The sequence below is a fragment of the Rhinopithecus roxellana genome, chromosome 8, assembly GCF_007565055.1.
Source record: "Rhinopithecus roxellana isolate Shanxi Qingling chromosome 8, ASM756505v1, whole genome shotgun sequence".
NCBI classification, from domain to species: domain Eukaryota; kingdom Metazoa; phylum Chordata; class Mammalia; order Primates; family Cercopithecidae; genus Rhinopithecus; species Rhinopithecus roxellana.
The window spans coordinates 29,885,990-29,899,753 of NC_044556.1; the positions used below are offsets into that span (position 1 = coordinate 29,885,990).

A 13,764-nucleotide genomic window follows, 5' to 3' on the forward strand; every position below is an offset into this window, starting at 1 on the left:
TTACCATATATATTAGCAATTTGAATTCCATTGTCTTTAGGCAAGAATAAAAAATATAAACAAGTTACTGATGAATCTGCCCTACCTTCATGGCATCAAGAGCCAGTTTCAGATTTGCCTTCTCAGTCAGATCAGTGGTATGTTTGACCAGTTCCTATTTGGAAGATATGGTTTAGTACTACTTTCTCAAATTAAAACAAAGACATATTAAAGAAAACATTTTTACAAATAAACCATTATTATTGGTTTTCTCTCTATAGTGTGATAAATCTAATATGTCTGGGCTCCATTTCCATAAAAAATTTCAAACTGTAAGACCAACTAGACACCAAAAAATCATGAGACATTTTCTTTTCAAAGATGAATCTGAATTCTATCCACCACCATTACACTGACATTGATCCCTATTGTTATGAAAGATTCCATAATGATTAAAATCATACTTTTTACTCATTATTATTCTTGGCTTCTCTATAGCTTTTGATTCTTTTGACTGCATCCCTCCTTTCATTTCAGGGACATCGAGATGTTCTATTTGTTGCTGTTATTGCTGTTACAATTGCTTATCTGTCCATCCTAAATTTCTGCCTACTCCTCAGTCTTTCATAGTTTCTTCATTTGCTTCTTAGAAAGTTATTGTTCCTTAAGTTTTCACCCTAGTCCTCTTTATTTTACTTTATTTTACATACTCTACAAATTCTATCACAACCACTGTCATAATGTCAACTATCACCTCATGGGCCAATCACTGTCAAATGTACGTGCTCAACCCAAAATTCACACAGCCTTGGACTCATCCATCCAACTAAATGGTTCTACCTCATTATTTCGAAGGCTCCTCAAATCCAACATTCCCCAAACTTAATCCATCTTCACCCAGAATCCTGTTCTTAGATCCTGTTTCTGTTTTATTGAATGATGGCACTTCCATCAATGTAATCACTTAAGCCAAAACCTAAAAGGTCCCAGACTTCTCCCTGTTCTCTCTCCCTCACTATGTCCTATTGATGTTAACTTTGATCCTGCCCCCTTGGAACCATCCTCACTGCCACTAATTAGGTTCAGATCCTTGCTGTTTTTCAAACAGATAATTATTTGCCAAGCATGGTGGCTCACACCTGTAATCCCAGCACATTTCCAGCCTGAGATGGGAGGATCACTTGAGTCCAGGAATTTGAGACCAGCCTGGGCAACATGACAAGACCCCATCTCTACAAAAAAAAAAAAATTAAAAATTAGCTGGGCAAGGTGGCATGAGCCTGTAGTCTCAGCTACTTGGGAGGCTAAGGCAGGAAGACAGCTTGAGCCCAACTGCAGTGAGCCATGACTACACCACTGCACTCCAGCCTGGGCAACAGAGAAAGACCCTGTCTCTTAAAACAAACAAACAAACAACAAAACCAGGTAATCATAATGAGCTGCTGATTGGCCTTCCGACTTGCAGTCTCTCCTCACTACAGTCCAGTCACTCTATTGTCATCAGGGGTAGGTTTCCATAATATGAATCAGATCCTGTCTCTACCCTGCTCAGACTTCTGTGATGCCCCACGAAAGCTTCAGGTTGTCACCCATACCTCCTAGACACCTCATGATCTGAATTCTGCAAACTTCTCTCAATTTCTCTTTCCACTTCCACCCAAACAACTTATATTCTATTCATACTAAATTAATTGCAATTTTAAAATATGTTCTAATATCTAATCCCATTAGAAATATTATTTTTTCTGCTTACAAATTTCTTCCCCTCTGATCTACTTATCGACCCCTTACTCTTCCTTTAAAGCCCAACTCAAGAGTTACTCCTCTGGGGTGTCTTCTATGGCAGAGGCCTCTACTCAGTTCCCAGCTTCCTTATACATAATTATTTAGGCCTTTATCCATGCCGGTTCTGTACCTTATATGTACCTACTACATTGTGTGATACTTGGCAGTTTACACTTCATTTTTCCTTTCTAAATGATGAGCTTTGTCTGTCGTGTATCATGAGTGCCTAATACTATGTTTGGCACAGAGAAGCCACACAAAAATCTTTAATGAATCCAATACTACCAGTGTTTCTGCTATAAACAGGACCTAAAGATGAGTCTATTAAGTATAATAAATCCATCAAAATTGTATTCTTTTATTCCTTAAAAGTTACTTTTACTTCATTAAATAAAAATTGTTATTAAAGTTCCCAATCACCCACTATAAAATATTCTACCCTTGTGAATCTGTGATTTCAAATCATCAAGCATTTCAAGTGATTTCCCCACTAAAATACAGTAGTAAGTAAAAAAGTCCAAATTGATAACCACATTTGTTCAACAGATTTCTAGACAACAAATAAATTTTACTCCATAGAATTTTGAGAGGGAAAAACATTTCTAGAATTTTTATCTATGTGTAGTATCCAAAATAAAAATTTTCCTATTTTAAAAAGTCATCATGGAACTAAACATACTCTTAAAATTGTAAATATAAAACAACCCAAGGGAAATTAGGGGGAAAAGTTTACTGAATTTCAAAAAAGTATGGTTGTATTTTATACTTTTATAAGTCTGTGTAAAATCCTGTAAGGACCAAAATAGGTATTTTTTAAAAGCTGTACCTTCTAAAACCTTCAATCGATACTTGACTACACCAAAGTTACAAAATAAATTATTATCTTATTTTGGACACGTTTTTAGTCCCAGGATGCCTTGGAAACTGATTGCCTGAGTCGTCCTTATTATTTTTTCATAAAATCCAATTTGATTAAGTTGCCTTGAGTTTAGGTCTCATAAATGTTTTAATGCATTTTTAAGGAATAATCAGGGTTTGAATTTTTCTGATTTCTCAGTAGAACAAAAATAGAGATGACTAATAATTTTGCAGCTACAGTTCAAGAAATTTAATATACAAGATATACAAAGCACAGCCGACACAGAATTGCATTTCACATACAGGTAGTAGATCTTTTTAAAATGACATTTCACAAGCATCAGCAGAGTTGACAGACTAATACAGTAAGACATTTCTTTGGAGCAGAACTAATGAGTCTCCTGGTATAGCCATCAAATTAAATTTATAAGACTCTCCACCCTCATTAGAAGACTAACCGTGGAAACCATAGCTTTGTGGGTTATAACAAGAATCACTTCAAAATAAATGTAGTCTTATTATAATTTAGTATAGTAGAAAGCAATATGGAATGTGACACAGTTCTCTTTAGCTGTTATAAGGCAAAAGGTCTAATATGATTAATCTGCCAAAATTCAAGTGCACTGCGATATTGAGATGCTCATAAATGAATACTGATAGCTATAGAAGACTTGGTTGAAAAAATATTTTTATTTGTTTTGACTTGTTTTTAATTAGTTTCTAGCCAGTCCTGTTTTAAGGACACAAAATATGATTTATGGCCTCTACTGAATCATCTTTGCTAAAAGGAAGAAAAAATGTCCAGCTGTTCTGTTATTTCCCACTTAACTATAATAATAATTCAAAATGTTAAGGGGATTGGGCCCAACACATGGAATATCTGCAATGTAGTTGATGCTTCGTTAATATCTTGTTGAGTGAATAAATGGACAATAAACAAACTGTTTTAAGTTACATACCTGGAGGAGAAGGTGGTACTTTAAAACACGTTGCATAGGAACCACAAGCAAGTCTCGAAGAGTAAATTTCCCATTATTTGCTCTTTTGGAACATTCCTAATGAAATGTTTTTAAAACATTTTGTTAGAGAGTCATAAACATTAAAAGATGCAAAGGCCATAAGCAGAACAGTTACTATACAGTAAATGAGTGTGTTTCTTTCCTTAACAATCCTTCTCTGTAAATAACAGAAAGTATCTTCAATTAAAAAAAAAATCCTGTAGTATTTTAACTCCAAATATGAATCAAATAGAACTATTTTGTGTATGAAAATTATTTTCTCAGCCAGGCACAGTGGCTCATGCCTGTAATCACAGCACTTTAGGAGGCCGAGGCGGGCGGATCACGAGGTCAGGAGATCGAGACCATCCTGGCTAATATGGTGAAACCTCATCTCTACTGAAAATACAAAAATAAAATTAGCCGGTCATGGTGATGGGTGCCTGTACTCCCAGCTACTCAGGAGGCTGAGGCGGGAGAAAGGCGTGAACCCGGGAGGGAGAGCTTGCAGTGTGCCAACTACTGCACTCCAGCCTGGGCAACGGAGTGAGACTCCGTTGCAAAAAAAAAAAAAAAGAAAAGAAAAAAGAAAATTATTTTCTCTAGTGCAAAATCATGGCCTCCCAGTGTCTTCTTCAGTTTATCTTTATCACTATACCTCCCACCAATTTCCCACAGTGGACCTATAGAACAGGCATCAAGAACACAACCCTACTCATCAAAACTGTCATTAGTCTTCCCACCCTCATGCCTTGGTTTATTCAGTTCCATCAACTATGATGTGCTTTGTCCAGCCTCCAGCAAAACGCATCTTCCTAAGAACTATAATCCTAGGCCTTTCATAACAATTACAATCAAAATTGTGTGTACTCTCTGTCTTGTGGGTCTTTTAATTATTATCCTATGTAATATCTACCCCAACATAATTTGTGCTGTATACCCCTCAGAATATAGTATTTGCTTAATAAGTATTTACTGAACTGAATGAAATGGAATATTTGACTTTAAAACTTTGCTCAAGTATAAACCTACTACGAAACTCCAAGATTTAGAAGCCTCAGATTGTATTTATTTTAATTTCACCCTCTTCTTTCCTAAAGGTTTATTTTAAAAATAGTATTGACTGGTTTGCTCTTTTGATAATAACTATTACTTTGAAAAAATTACTTTGACGTGTCAAAGAATTCACTTAAAGCCAAGATTTGGCAACTGTTGGCTGTGTGACTTTAGACAAGTCACTTTCCTGATTTTACCATTTCTCACATAACTGTTGTTCTTCAAAAAAAACAAAGGGTCATACAAATATTATTATTAGTGAGCAACCTCATAAGTCCAAAATCCTCACACAATTGTACATCCCAGCCTAAGGATCTTTCCCGTTCATAGATGGAGCTGTGCTTTAAAAAAACACACTTTTGCTCATACGTTTGTTTCTTCTTTGCCCACACTTAGTTTTTCTGGCACATGGAATGATATATTATCAGGAGCTCCAAAACAAACACCATTAACTCTAATGATCAGTGACTAATCAGGCAAAATGAACTGGGGACACATCCTGACATGTTAGCTGTGTCATCAATTACTGCAGTTCATTAGAAGGATAACTATTTCAACCGGTTTCTTACTTCTACAGATTACAGAGAGCTCTGGATCATGGGTCTCAAACAGGAAGTTAAATTGTTAATATTACTGTAATGAGTGGATCTTATGTCCTCAACTGCATTTTAAGGCCCTTGGAATTAAGGTTGTAGCTTATATTTCTTATGTTATGGAATCCCAACACAGTGTTAGGAACAGAAATATTATACATTTAGAATTCATTGTACTATGGAAATTAGTGTCAAAATGTTGAAGAAAAAAATGAGTTCCTTTACATTCTAAGTTACAGGCGCAGGAAGTAAAGAAACCAACATTGCTAGCATTAGCTACACCTAGGAGATAGAGACTGAAGTGTAAAATGCTTATTCGTGTTGAAAGTAAATAATGGGTAGAAAGAATCCTTCTAAAACATCCAGTCACTTGCTTATCCTCAATTCAATTGTAAAGAAAAATAAGGGGGCGGAGCAAGATGGCCAAATAGGAACAGCTCCAGTCTCCAACTCCCAGCGCGAGCGACACAGAAGACCGGTGATTTCTGCATTTTCAACTGAGGTACTGGGGTCATCTCACTAGGGAGTGCCAGACAATCGGTGCTGGTCAGCTGCTGCAGCCTGACCAGCGAGAGCTGAAGCAGGGCGAGGCATCGCCTCACCTGGAAGCGCAAGGGGGAAGGGAATCCGTTTTCCTAGCCAGGGAACTGAGACACACAACACCTGGAAAATCGGGTAACTCCCACCCCAATACTGCGCTTTAAGCAGACAGGCACACCAGGAGAATATATCCCACACCTGGCCGGGAGGGTCCCACGCCCACGGAGCCTCCCTCACTGCTAACACAGCAGTCTGCGGCAATCTATCCGCAAGGCAGCAGCGAGGCTGGGGGAGGGGTGCCCGCCATCGCTGAGGCTTAAGTAGGTAAACAAAGCCGCTGGGAAGCTCGAACTGGGTGGAGCTCACAGCAGCTCAAGGAAGCCTGCCTGTCTCTGTAGTCTCCACCTCTGGGGACAGCGCACAGCTGAAGACCAACAGGGGAAGCAGCGGGGGCCGGTGCAGACGCGAACAACTCTGTCTGACAGCTTTGGGGAGAGCCGTGGATCTCCCAACGCGGAGGTTGAGATCTGAAAACGGACAGACTGCCTGCTCAGGTGGGTCCCTGACCCCTGAGTAGCCTAGCTGGGAGACATCCCCCCACCAGGGGCAGTCTGACACCCCACACCTCACAGGGTGGAGTACACCCCTGAGAGGAAACTTCCAAAGGAAGAATCAGACAGGTACACTCGCTGTTCAGCAATATTCTATCTTCGGCAACCTCTGCTGCTGATACCCAGGCAAACAGGGTCTGGAGTGGACATCAAGCAATCTCCAACAGACCAACAGACAGTCCTTCTGACTGTCAGAAGGAAAACTATCAAACAGGAAGGACACCTATACCAAAACCCCATCAGTACGTCACCATCATCAAAGACCAGAGACAGATAAAACCACAAAGATGGGGAAGAAGCAGGGCAGAAAAGCTGGAAATTCAAAAAATAAGAGCGCATCTCCCCCTGCAAAGGAGCGCAGCCCATCGCCAGCGACGGATCAAACCTGGTCAGAGAATGACTTTGACGAGATGAGAGAAGAAGGCTTCAGTCCATCAAACTTCTCAGAGCTAAAGGAGGAATTACGTACCCAGCACAAAGAAACTAAAAATCTTGAAAAAAGAGTGGAAGAATTGACAGCTAGACTAATTAATGCAGAGAAGATCACAAACGAAATGACAGAGATGAAAACCATGACAAGAGAAATACGTGACAAATGCACAAGCTTCAATAACCGAATCGATCAACTGGAAGAAAGAGTATCAGCGATTGAGGATCAAATGAATGAAATGAAGCGAGAAGAGAAACCAAAAGAAAAAAGAAGAAAAAGAAATGAACAAAGCCTGCAAGAAGTATGGGATTATGTAAAAAGACCAAATCTACGTCTGATTGGGGTGCCTGAAAGTGAGGGGGAAAATGGAACCAAGTTGGAAAACACTCTTCAGGATATCATCCAGGAGAACTTCCCCAACCTAGTAGGGCAGGCCAACATTCAAATTCAGGAAATAAAGAGAACGCCACAGAGATACTCCTCCAGAAGAGCAACTCCAAGACACATAATTGCCAGATTCACCAAAGTTGAAATGAAGGAAAAAATCTTAAGGGCAGCCAGAGAGAAAGGTCGGGTTACCCACAAAGGGAAGCCCATCAGACTAACAGCAGATCTCTCGGCAGAAACTCTACAAGCCAGAAGAGAGTGGGGGCCAATATTCAACGTTCTTAAAGAAAAGAATTTTAAACCCAGAATTTCATATCCAGCCAAACTAAGTTTCATAAGTGAAGGAGAAATAAAATCCTTTACAGAGAAGCAAATGCTTAGAGATTTTGTCACCACCAGGCCTGCCTTACAAGAGACCCTGAAGGAAGCCCTAAACATGGAAAGGAACAACCGGTACCAGCCATTGCAAAAACATGCCAAAATGTAAAGACCATCGAGGCTAGGAAGAAACTGCATCAACTAACGAGCAAAATAACCAGTTAATATCATAATGACAGGATCAAGTTCACACATAACAATATTAACCTTAAATGTAAATGGACTAAATGCTCCAATTAAAAGACACAGACTGGCAAAATAGATAAAGAGTCAAGACCCATCAGTCTGCTGTATTCAGGAGACCCATCTCACATGCAGAGACATACATAGGCTCAAAACAAAGGGATGGAGAAAGATCTACCAAGCAAATGGAGAACAAAAAAAAGCAGGGGTTGCAATCCTAGTCTCTGATAAAACAGACTTTAAACCATCAAAGATCAAAAGAGACAAAGAAGGCCATTACATAATGGTAAAGGGATCAATTCCACAGGAAGAGCTAACTCTCCTAAATATATATGCACCCAATACAGGAGCACCCAGATTCATAAAGCAAGTCCTTAGAGACTTACAAAGAGACTTAGACTCCCATACAATAATAATGGGAGACTTCAACACTCCACTGTCAACATTAGACAGATCAACGAGACAGAAAGTTAACAAGGATATCCAGGAATTGAACTCATCTCTGCACCAAGTGGACCTAATAGACATCTATAGAACTCTCCACCCCAAATCAACACAATATACATTCTTCTCAGCACCACATCGCACTTATTCCAAAATTGATCACATAATTGGAAGTAAAGCACTCCTCAGCAAATGTAAAGGAACAGAAATTATAACAAACTGTCTCGCAGACCACAGTGCAATCAAACTAGAACTCAGGACTAAGAAACTCAATCAAAACCACTCAACTACATGGAAACTGAACAACCTGCTCCTGAATGACTACTGGGTATATAACGAAATGAAAGCAGAAATAAAGATGTTCTTTGAAACCAATGAGAACAAAGATACAACATACCAGAATCTCTGGGACACATTTAAAGCAGTGTGTAGAGGGAAACTTATAGCACTAAATGCCCACAAGAGAAAACAGGAAAGATCTAAAATTGACACTCTAACATCACAATTAAAAGAACTAGAGAGGCAAGAGCAAACACATTCAAAAGCTAGCAGAAGGCAAGAAATAACTAAGATCAGAGCCGAACTGAAGGAGATAGAGACAAAAAACCCTCCAAAAAATCAATGAATCCAGGAGTTGGTTTTTTGAAAAGATCAACAAAATTGACAGACCGCTAGCAAGACTAATAAAGAAGAAAAGAGAGAGGAATCAAATAGATGCAATAAAAAATGATAAAGGGGATATCACCACCGACCCCACAGAAATACAAACAACCATCAGAGAATATTATAAACGCCTCTACGCAAATCAACTAGAAAATCTAGAAGAAATGGATAATTTCCTGGACACTTAACACTCTCCCAAGACTAAACCAGGAAGAAGTTGAATCCCTGAATAGACCAATAGCAGGCTATGAAATTGAGGCAATAATTAATAGCCTACCCACCAAAAAAAGTCCAGGACCAGATGGATTCACAGCTGAATTCTACCAGAGGTACAAGGAGGAGCTGGTACCATTCCTTCTGAAACTATTCCAATCAATAGAAAAAGAGGGAATCCTCCCTAACTCTTTTTATGAGGCCAACATCATCCTGATACCAAAGCCTGGCAGAGACACAACAAAAAAAGAGAATTTTAGACCAATATCCCTGATGAACATCGATGCAAAAATTCTCAATAAAATACTGGCAAACCGGATTCAGCAGCACATCCAAAAGCTTATCCACCATGATCAAGTGGGCTTCATCCCTGGGATGCAAGGCTGGTTCAACATTCGCAAATCAATAAACGTAATCCAGCATATAAACAGAACCAAAGACAAGAACCACATGATTATCTCAATAGATGCAGAAAAGGCTTTTGACAAAATTCAACAGCCCTTCATGCTAAAAACGCTCAATAAATTCGGTATTGATGGAACGTACCTCAAAATGATAAGAGCTATTTATGACAAACCGACAGCTAATATCATTCTGAATGGGCAAAAACTGGAAAAATTCCCTTTGAAAACTGGCACAAGACAGGGATGCCCTCTCTCACCACTCCTATTCAACATAGTGTTGGAAGTTCTGGCTAGGGCAATCAGGCAAGAGAAAGAAATCAAGGGTATTCAGTTAGGAAAAGAAGAAGTCAAATTGTCCCTGTTTGCAGATGACATGATTGTATATTTAGAAAACCCCATTGTCTCAGCCCAAAATCTCCTTAAGTTGATAAGCAACTTCAGCAAAGTCTCAGGATACAAAATTAATGTGCAAAAATCACAAGCATTCTTATACACCAGTAACAGACAAGCAGAGAGCCAAATCATGAATGAACTTCCATTCACAATTGCTTCAAAGAGAATAAAATACCTAGGAATCCAGCTTACAAGGGATGTAAAGGACCTCTTCAAGGAGAACTACAAACCACTGCTCAGTGAAATCAAAGAGGACACAAACAAATGGAAGAACATTCCATGCCCATGGATAGGAAGAATCAATATTGTGAAAATGGCCATATTGCCCAAGGTTATTTATAGATTCAATGCCATCCCCATCAAGCTACCAATGAGTTTCTTCACAGAATTGGAAAAAACTGCTTTAAAGTTCATATGGAACCAAAAAAGAGCCCGCATTGCCAAGACAATCCTAAGTCAAAAGGACAAAGCTGGAGGCGTCATGCTACCTGACTTCAAACTATACTACAAGGCTACAGTAACCAAGACAGCATGGTACTGGTACCAAAACAGAGATATAGACCAATGGAACAGAACAGAGTCCTCAGAAAGAATACCACACATCTACAGCCATCTGATCTTTGACAAACCTGAGAGAAACAAGAAAGGGGGAAAGGATTCCCTATTTAATAAATGGTGCTGGGAAAATTGGCTAGCCATAAGTAGAAAGCTGAAACTGGATCCTTTCCTTACTCCTTATACGAAGATTAATTCAAGATGGATTAGAGACTTAAATGTTAGACCTAATACCATAAAAACCCTAGAAGAAAATCTAGGTAGTACCATTCAGGACATAGGCATGGGCAAGGACTTCATGTCTAAAACACCAAAAGCAACAGCAGCAAAAGCCAAAATTGACAAATGGGATCTAATTAAACTAAAGAGCTTTTGCACAGCAAAAGAAACTACCATCAGAGTGAACAGGCAACCTACAGAATGGGAGAAAATTTTTGCAACCTACTCATCTGACAAAGGGCTAATATCCAGAATCTACAAAGAACTCAAACAAATACACAAGAAAAAAGCAAACAACCCCATCAAAAAGTGGGCAAAGGATATGAACAGACATTTCTCAAAAGAAGACATTCATACAGCCAACAGACACATGAAAAAATGCTCATCATCACTCGCCATCAGAGAAATGCAAATCAAAACCACAATGAGATACCATCTCACACCAGTTAGAATGGCCATCATTAAGAAGTCAGGAAACAACGGGTGTTGGAGAGGATGTGGAGAAATAGGAACGCTTTTACACTGTTGGTGGGATTGTAAACTAGTTCAACCATTATGGAAAACAGTATGGCAATTCCTCAAGGATCTAGAACTAGATGTACCATATGACCCAGCCATCCCACTACTGGGTATATACCCAAAGGATTATAAATTATTCTACTACAAAGACACATGCACACGTATGTTTATTGCGGCACTATTCACAATAGCAAAGACTTGGAATCAACCCAAATGTCCATCTGTGACAGACTGGATTAAGAAAATGTGGCACATATACACCATGGAATACTATGCAGCCATAAAAAAGGATGAGTTTGCGCCCTTTGTAGGGACATGGATGCAGCTGGAAACCATCATTCTTAGCAAACTATCACAAGAAGAGAAAACCAAACACCGCATGTTCTCACTCATAGGTGGGAACTGAACAATGAGATCACTTGGACTCGGGAAGGGGATCATCACACACTGGGGCCTATCATGGGGAGGGGGGAGGAGGGAGGGATTGCATTGGGGAGTTATACATGATATAAATGATGAATTGATGGGTGCTGACGAGTTGGTGGGTGCAGCACACCAACATGGCATAAGTATACATATGTAACAAACCTGCACGTTATGCACATGTACCCTAGAACTTAAAGTATAATAAAAAAAAAAAAAAAAAAAAAGAAAAGAAAAATAAAATGGGGTAGGATAAGCCAGGTTTATAGGGCAAGATAAAGAGATTCATCGCCTTTCACCCCATGTTACCTTGGTTCCAAAGTAGAGAAGAAAAAGACAAAAAAATCAACAAGAACAAAAATAACCACAAAACAGAAGACACAAAGAAGACAGAGAGACACCAAGAATAAGGCAGTTTTCCTTCTATCATGCTAGGGCTTGTGGCGGGCAGCTCCAACTGAGCATTTGTTGAAGTGTTACATTAAGTATCCGACTTAATACTTCCAAATCAGGACTATGGTTAGAAGGGGGAGCTTTTAAGCTGAGGAAAGGACAGCAGGGGCAACTCACCCTGTGCCTTTCAGACTCAGCCTGACGTCCTCTCTTTCCCTAAGATGAGCACTGACTGCAAAAACTACATATTTAGAGTCCCAGAGTATGGTCACTGGGTAAAACTTTGACAATAACTCTGAAAGAAGGAAGAACAACATTCAATCAAGACTGAGAATATAATGGAGATGTGATTGACAACTTGCTGACTCCTATCTGGAAGCACAGTTTTATATCTTTATTTTAAGAAAAATTGCTTTAATGTTGCCCTATTAGGAAGTATGTGTATGAGTTGTAAAATTTAATTTTATCATCATATTTTTAGTCACAGTGGTTCACAGCTCTACACTTAGTAGGCTCGATTCTCCAAAGAGGAGCAGGAAGTCTTTGCGCTAACAATGTTACAAGGATGATATTTAGTGGTGACTCAAACTACCTCCAGTCTTCAAGTCAACATAACGAAGGAATATTAAGACACAAAGCAAAAAGATCATGTACCTAGTACAGTTATTTGGTAGCCGAACTGTCTAAGCAATAGTTTCCCTTTGTGGGAGTTGTGGGCTATGAAATCACACCAGAGAGGCAAAACAATGAAGGGCTTCTGATTTGAAAATCACCTGTCCATTCTCCCCTGACCTCAGTGCTACACTGAACAAAGAATAGGAAAAGGGATATTAAAGAGGCAAATAAGCCACACACTGTTATTTAAGAGCTGGCTATATATCTCTACCTGAAATTTAGTGAAATTCAAATACATGGATAATACAACAACTATATTCAAATACATGGATAATACAGTAACTGATATAACAAACATTGTTCAAAAGTTCTTTGAAAGCATGAACTCCTCAAACTCCTCTTCAGAAAAAACAAAAAACAAAAAACAAAACAGAACAAAAAAAAAACATGACTTAACATAGGTTTCTAGACTTATATTCTATTGTGATCATGCACGCTTGATTATACTGGCCTATGTGCCATTTCTCAAACTTCCCCAACTATTCTGGTCAAGACATACCAATTGTTCAGGAATGCTCTCCATAGAATCTCATCTGTCAAAGCTCATCCCATTCTTTGGTGACTTAACTCAAATGTTGCCTCTTCAGATGAATCCTCTACAGTCTTCCACACTGAAGTGGGTAGATTCAGTCTCACAGAGCCCTATTGTACAGTGCTCATCACATGTTATTTAATCCTATCATATTTGTGTTTGTCTTCTCTTCCTTCTTGTGGGCAATATGCATGCCGTTTTAATACATCTGACTCTAAATATCATATTTTTAGTAAACACCTTTTTTATTTTGTTGTTTTTCATACAGGGTCTTGCTTTGCCACCCAGGCTGGAGTGCAATGGTGCAATCATAGCTCACTGCAGCTTCAAACTCTTGGGCTCAAGTGATCCTCCTGCCTCAACTTCTCAGGTAGCTAGGACTACAGGCATGAGCTACCCCGCCCAGCTAACAAGTAAACATTTTAAATCTACATATACGTTATCTAACCTGTCTCACTCGTCCTGTACTTCTTACCATCTATGCAAGTTACAATCTCTCTGAACTTCTGCTTTCTCATAAGATGAGAAAATTA

General features: G+C 39.0%; 1 protein-coding gene across 5 annotated transcripts in view; it reads right to left on the reverse strand.

Moving 5' to 3' along the window:
• Nucleotides 1-13,764, reverse strand: part of VAV3 (vav guanine nucleotide exchange factor 3) — a 448,149-nt gene that overhangs the window by 218,148 nt on the left and 216,237 nt on the right. For 3 of the 5 annotated variants that reach the window (XM_030935746.1, XM_030935747.1, XM_030935750.1), the window contains exons 10-12: nucleotides 3,582-3,677; nucleotides 1,119-1,211; nucleotides 86-154 (exon numbers count right to left, since the gene is read on the reverse strand). In XM_030935746.1, the coding sequence (XP_030791606.1) occupies nucleotides 86-154; nucleotides 1,119-1,211; nucleotides 3,582-3,677 (258 nt within the window). The remainder of the gene's footprint in view (nucleotides 1-85; nucleotides 155-1,118; nucleotides 1,212-3,581; nucleotides 3,678-13,764) is intronic. The other 2 variants (XM_030935748.1, XM_030935749.1) reach the window with 1 other exon arrangement.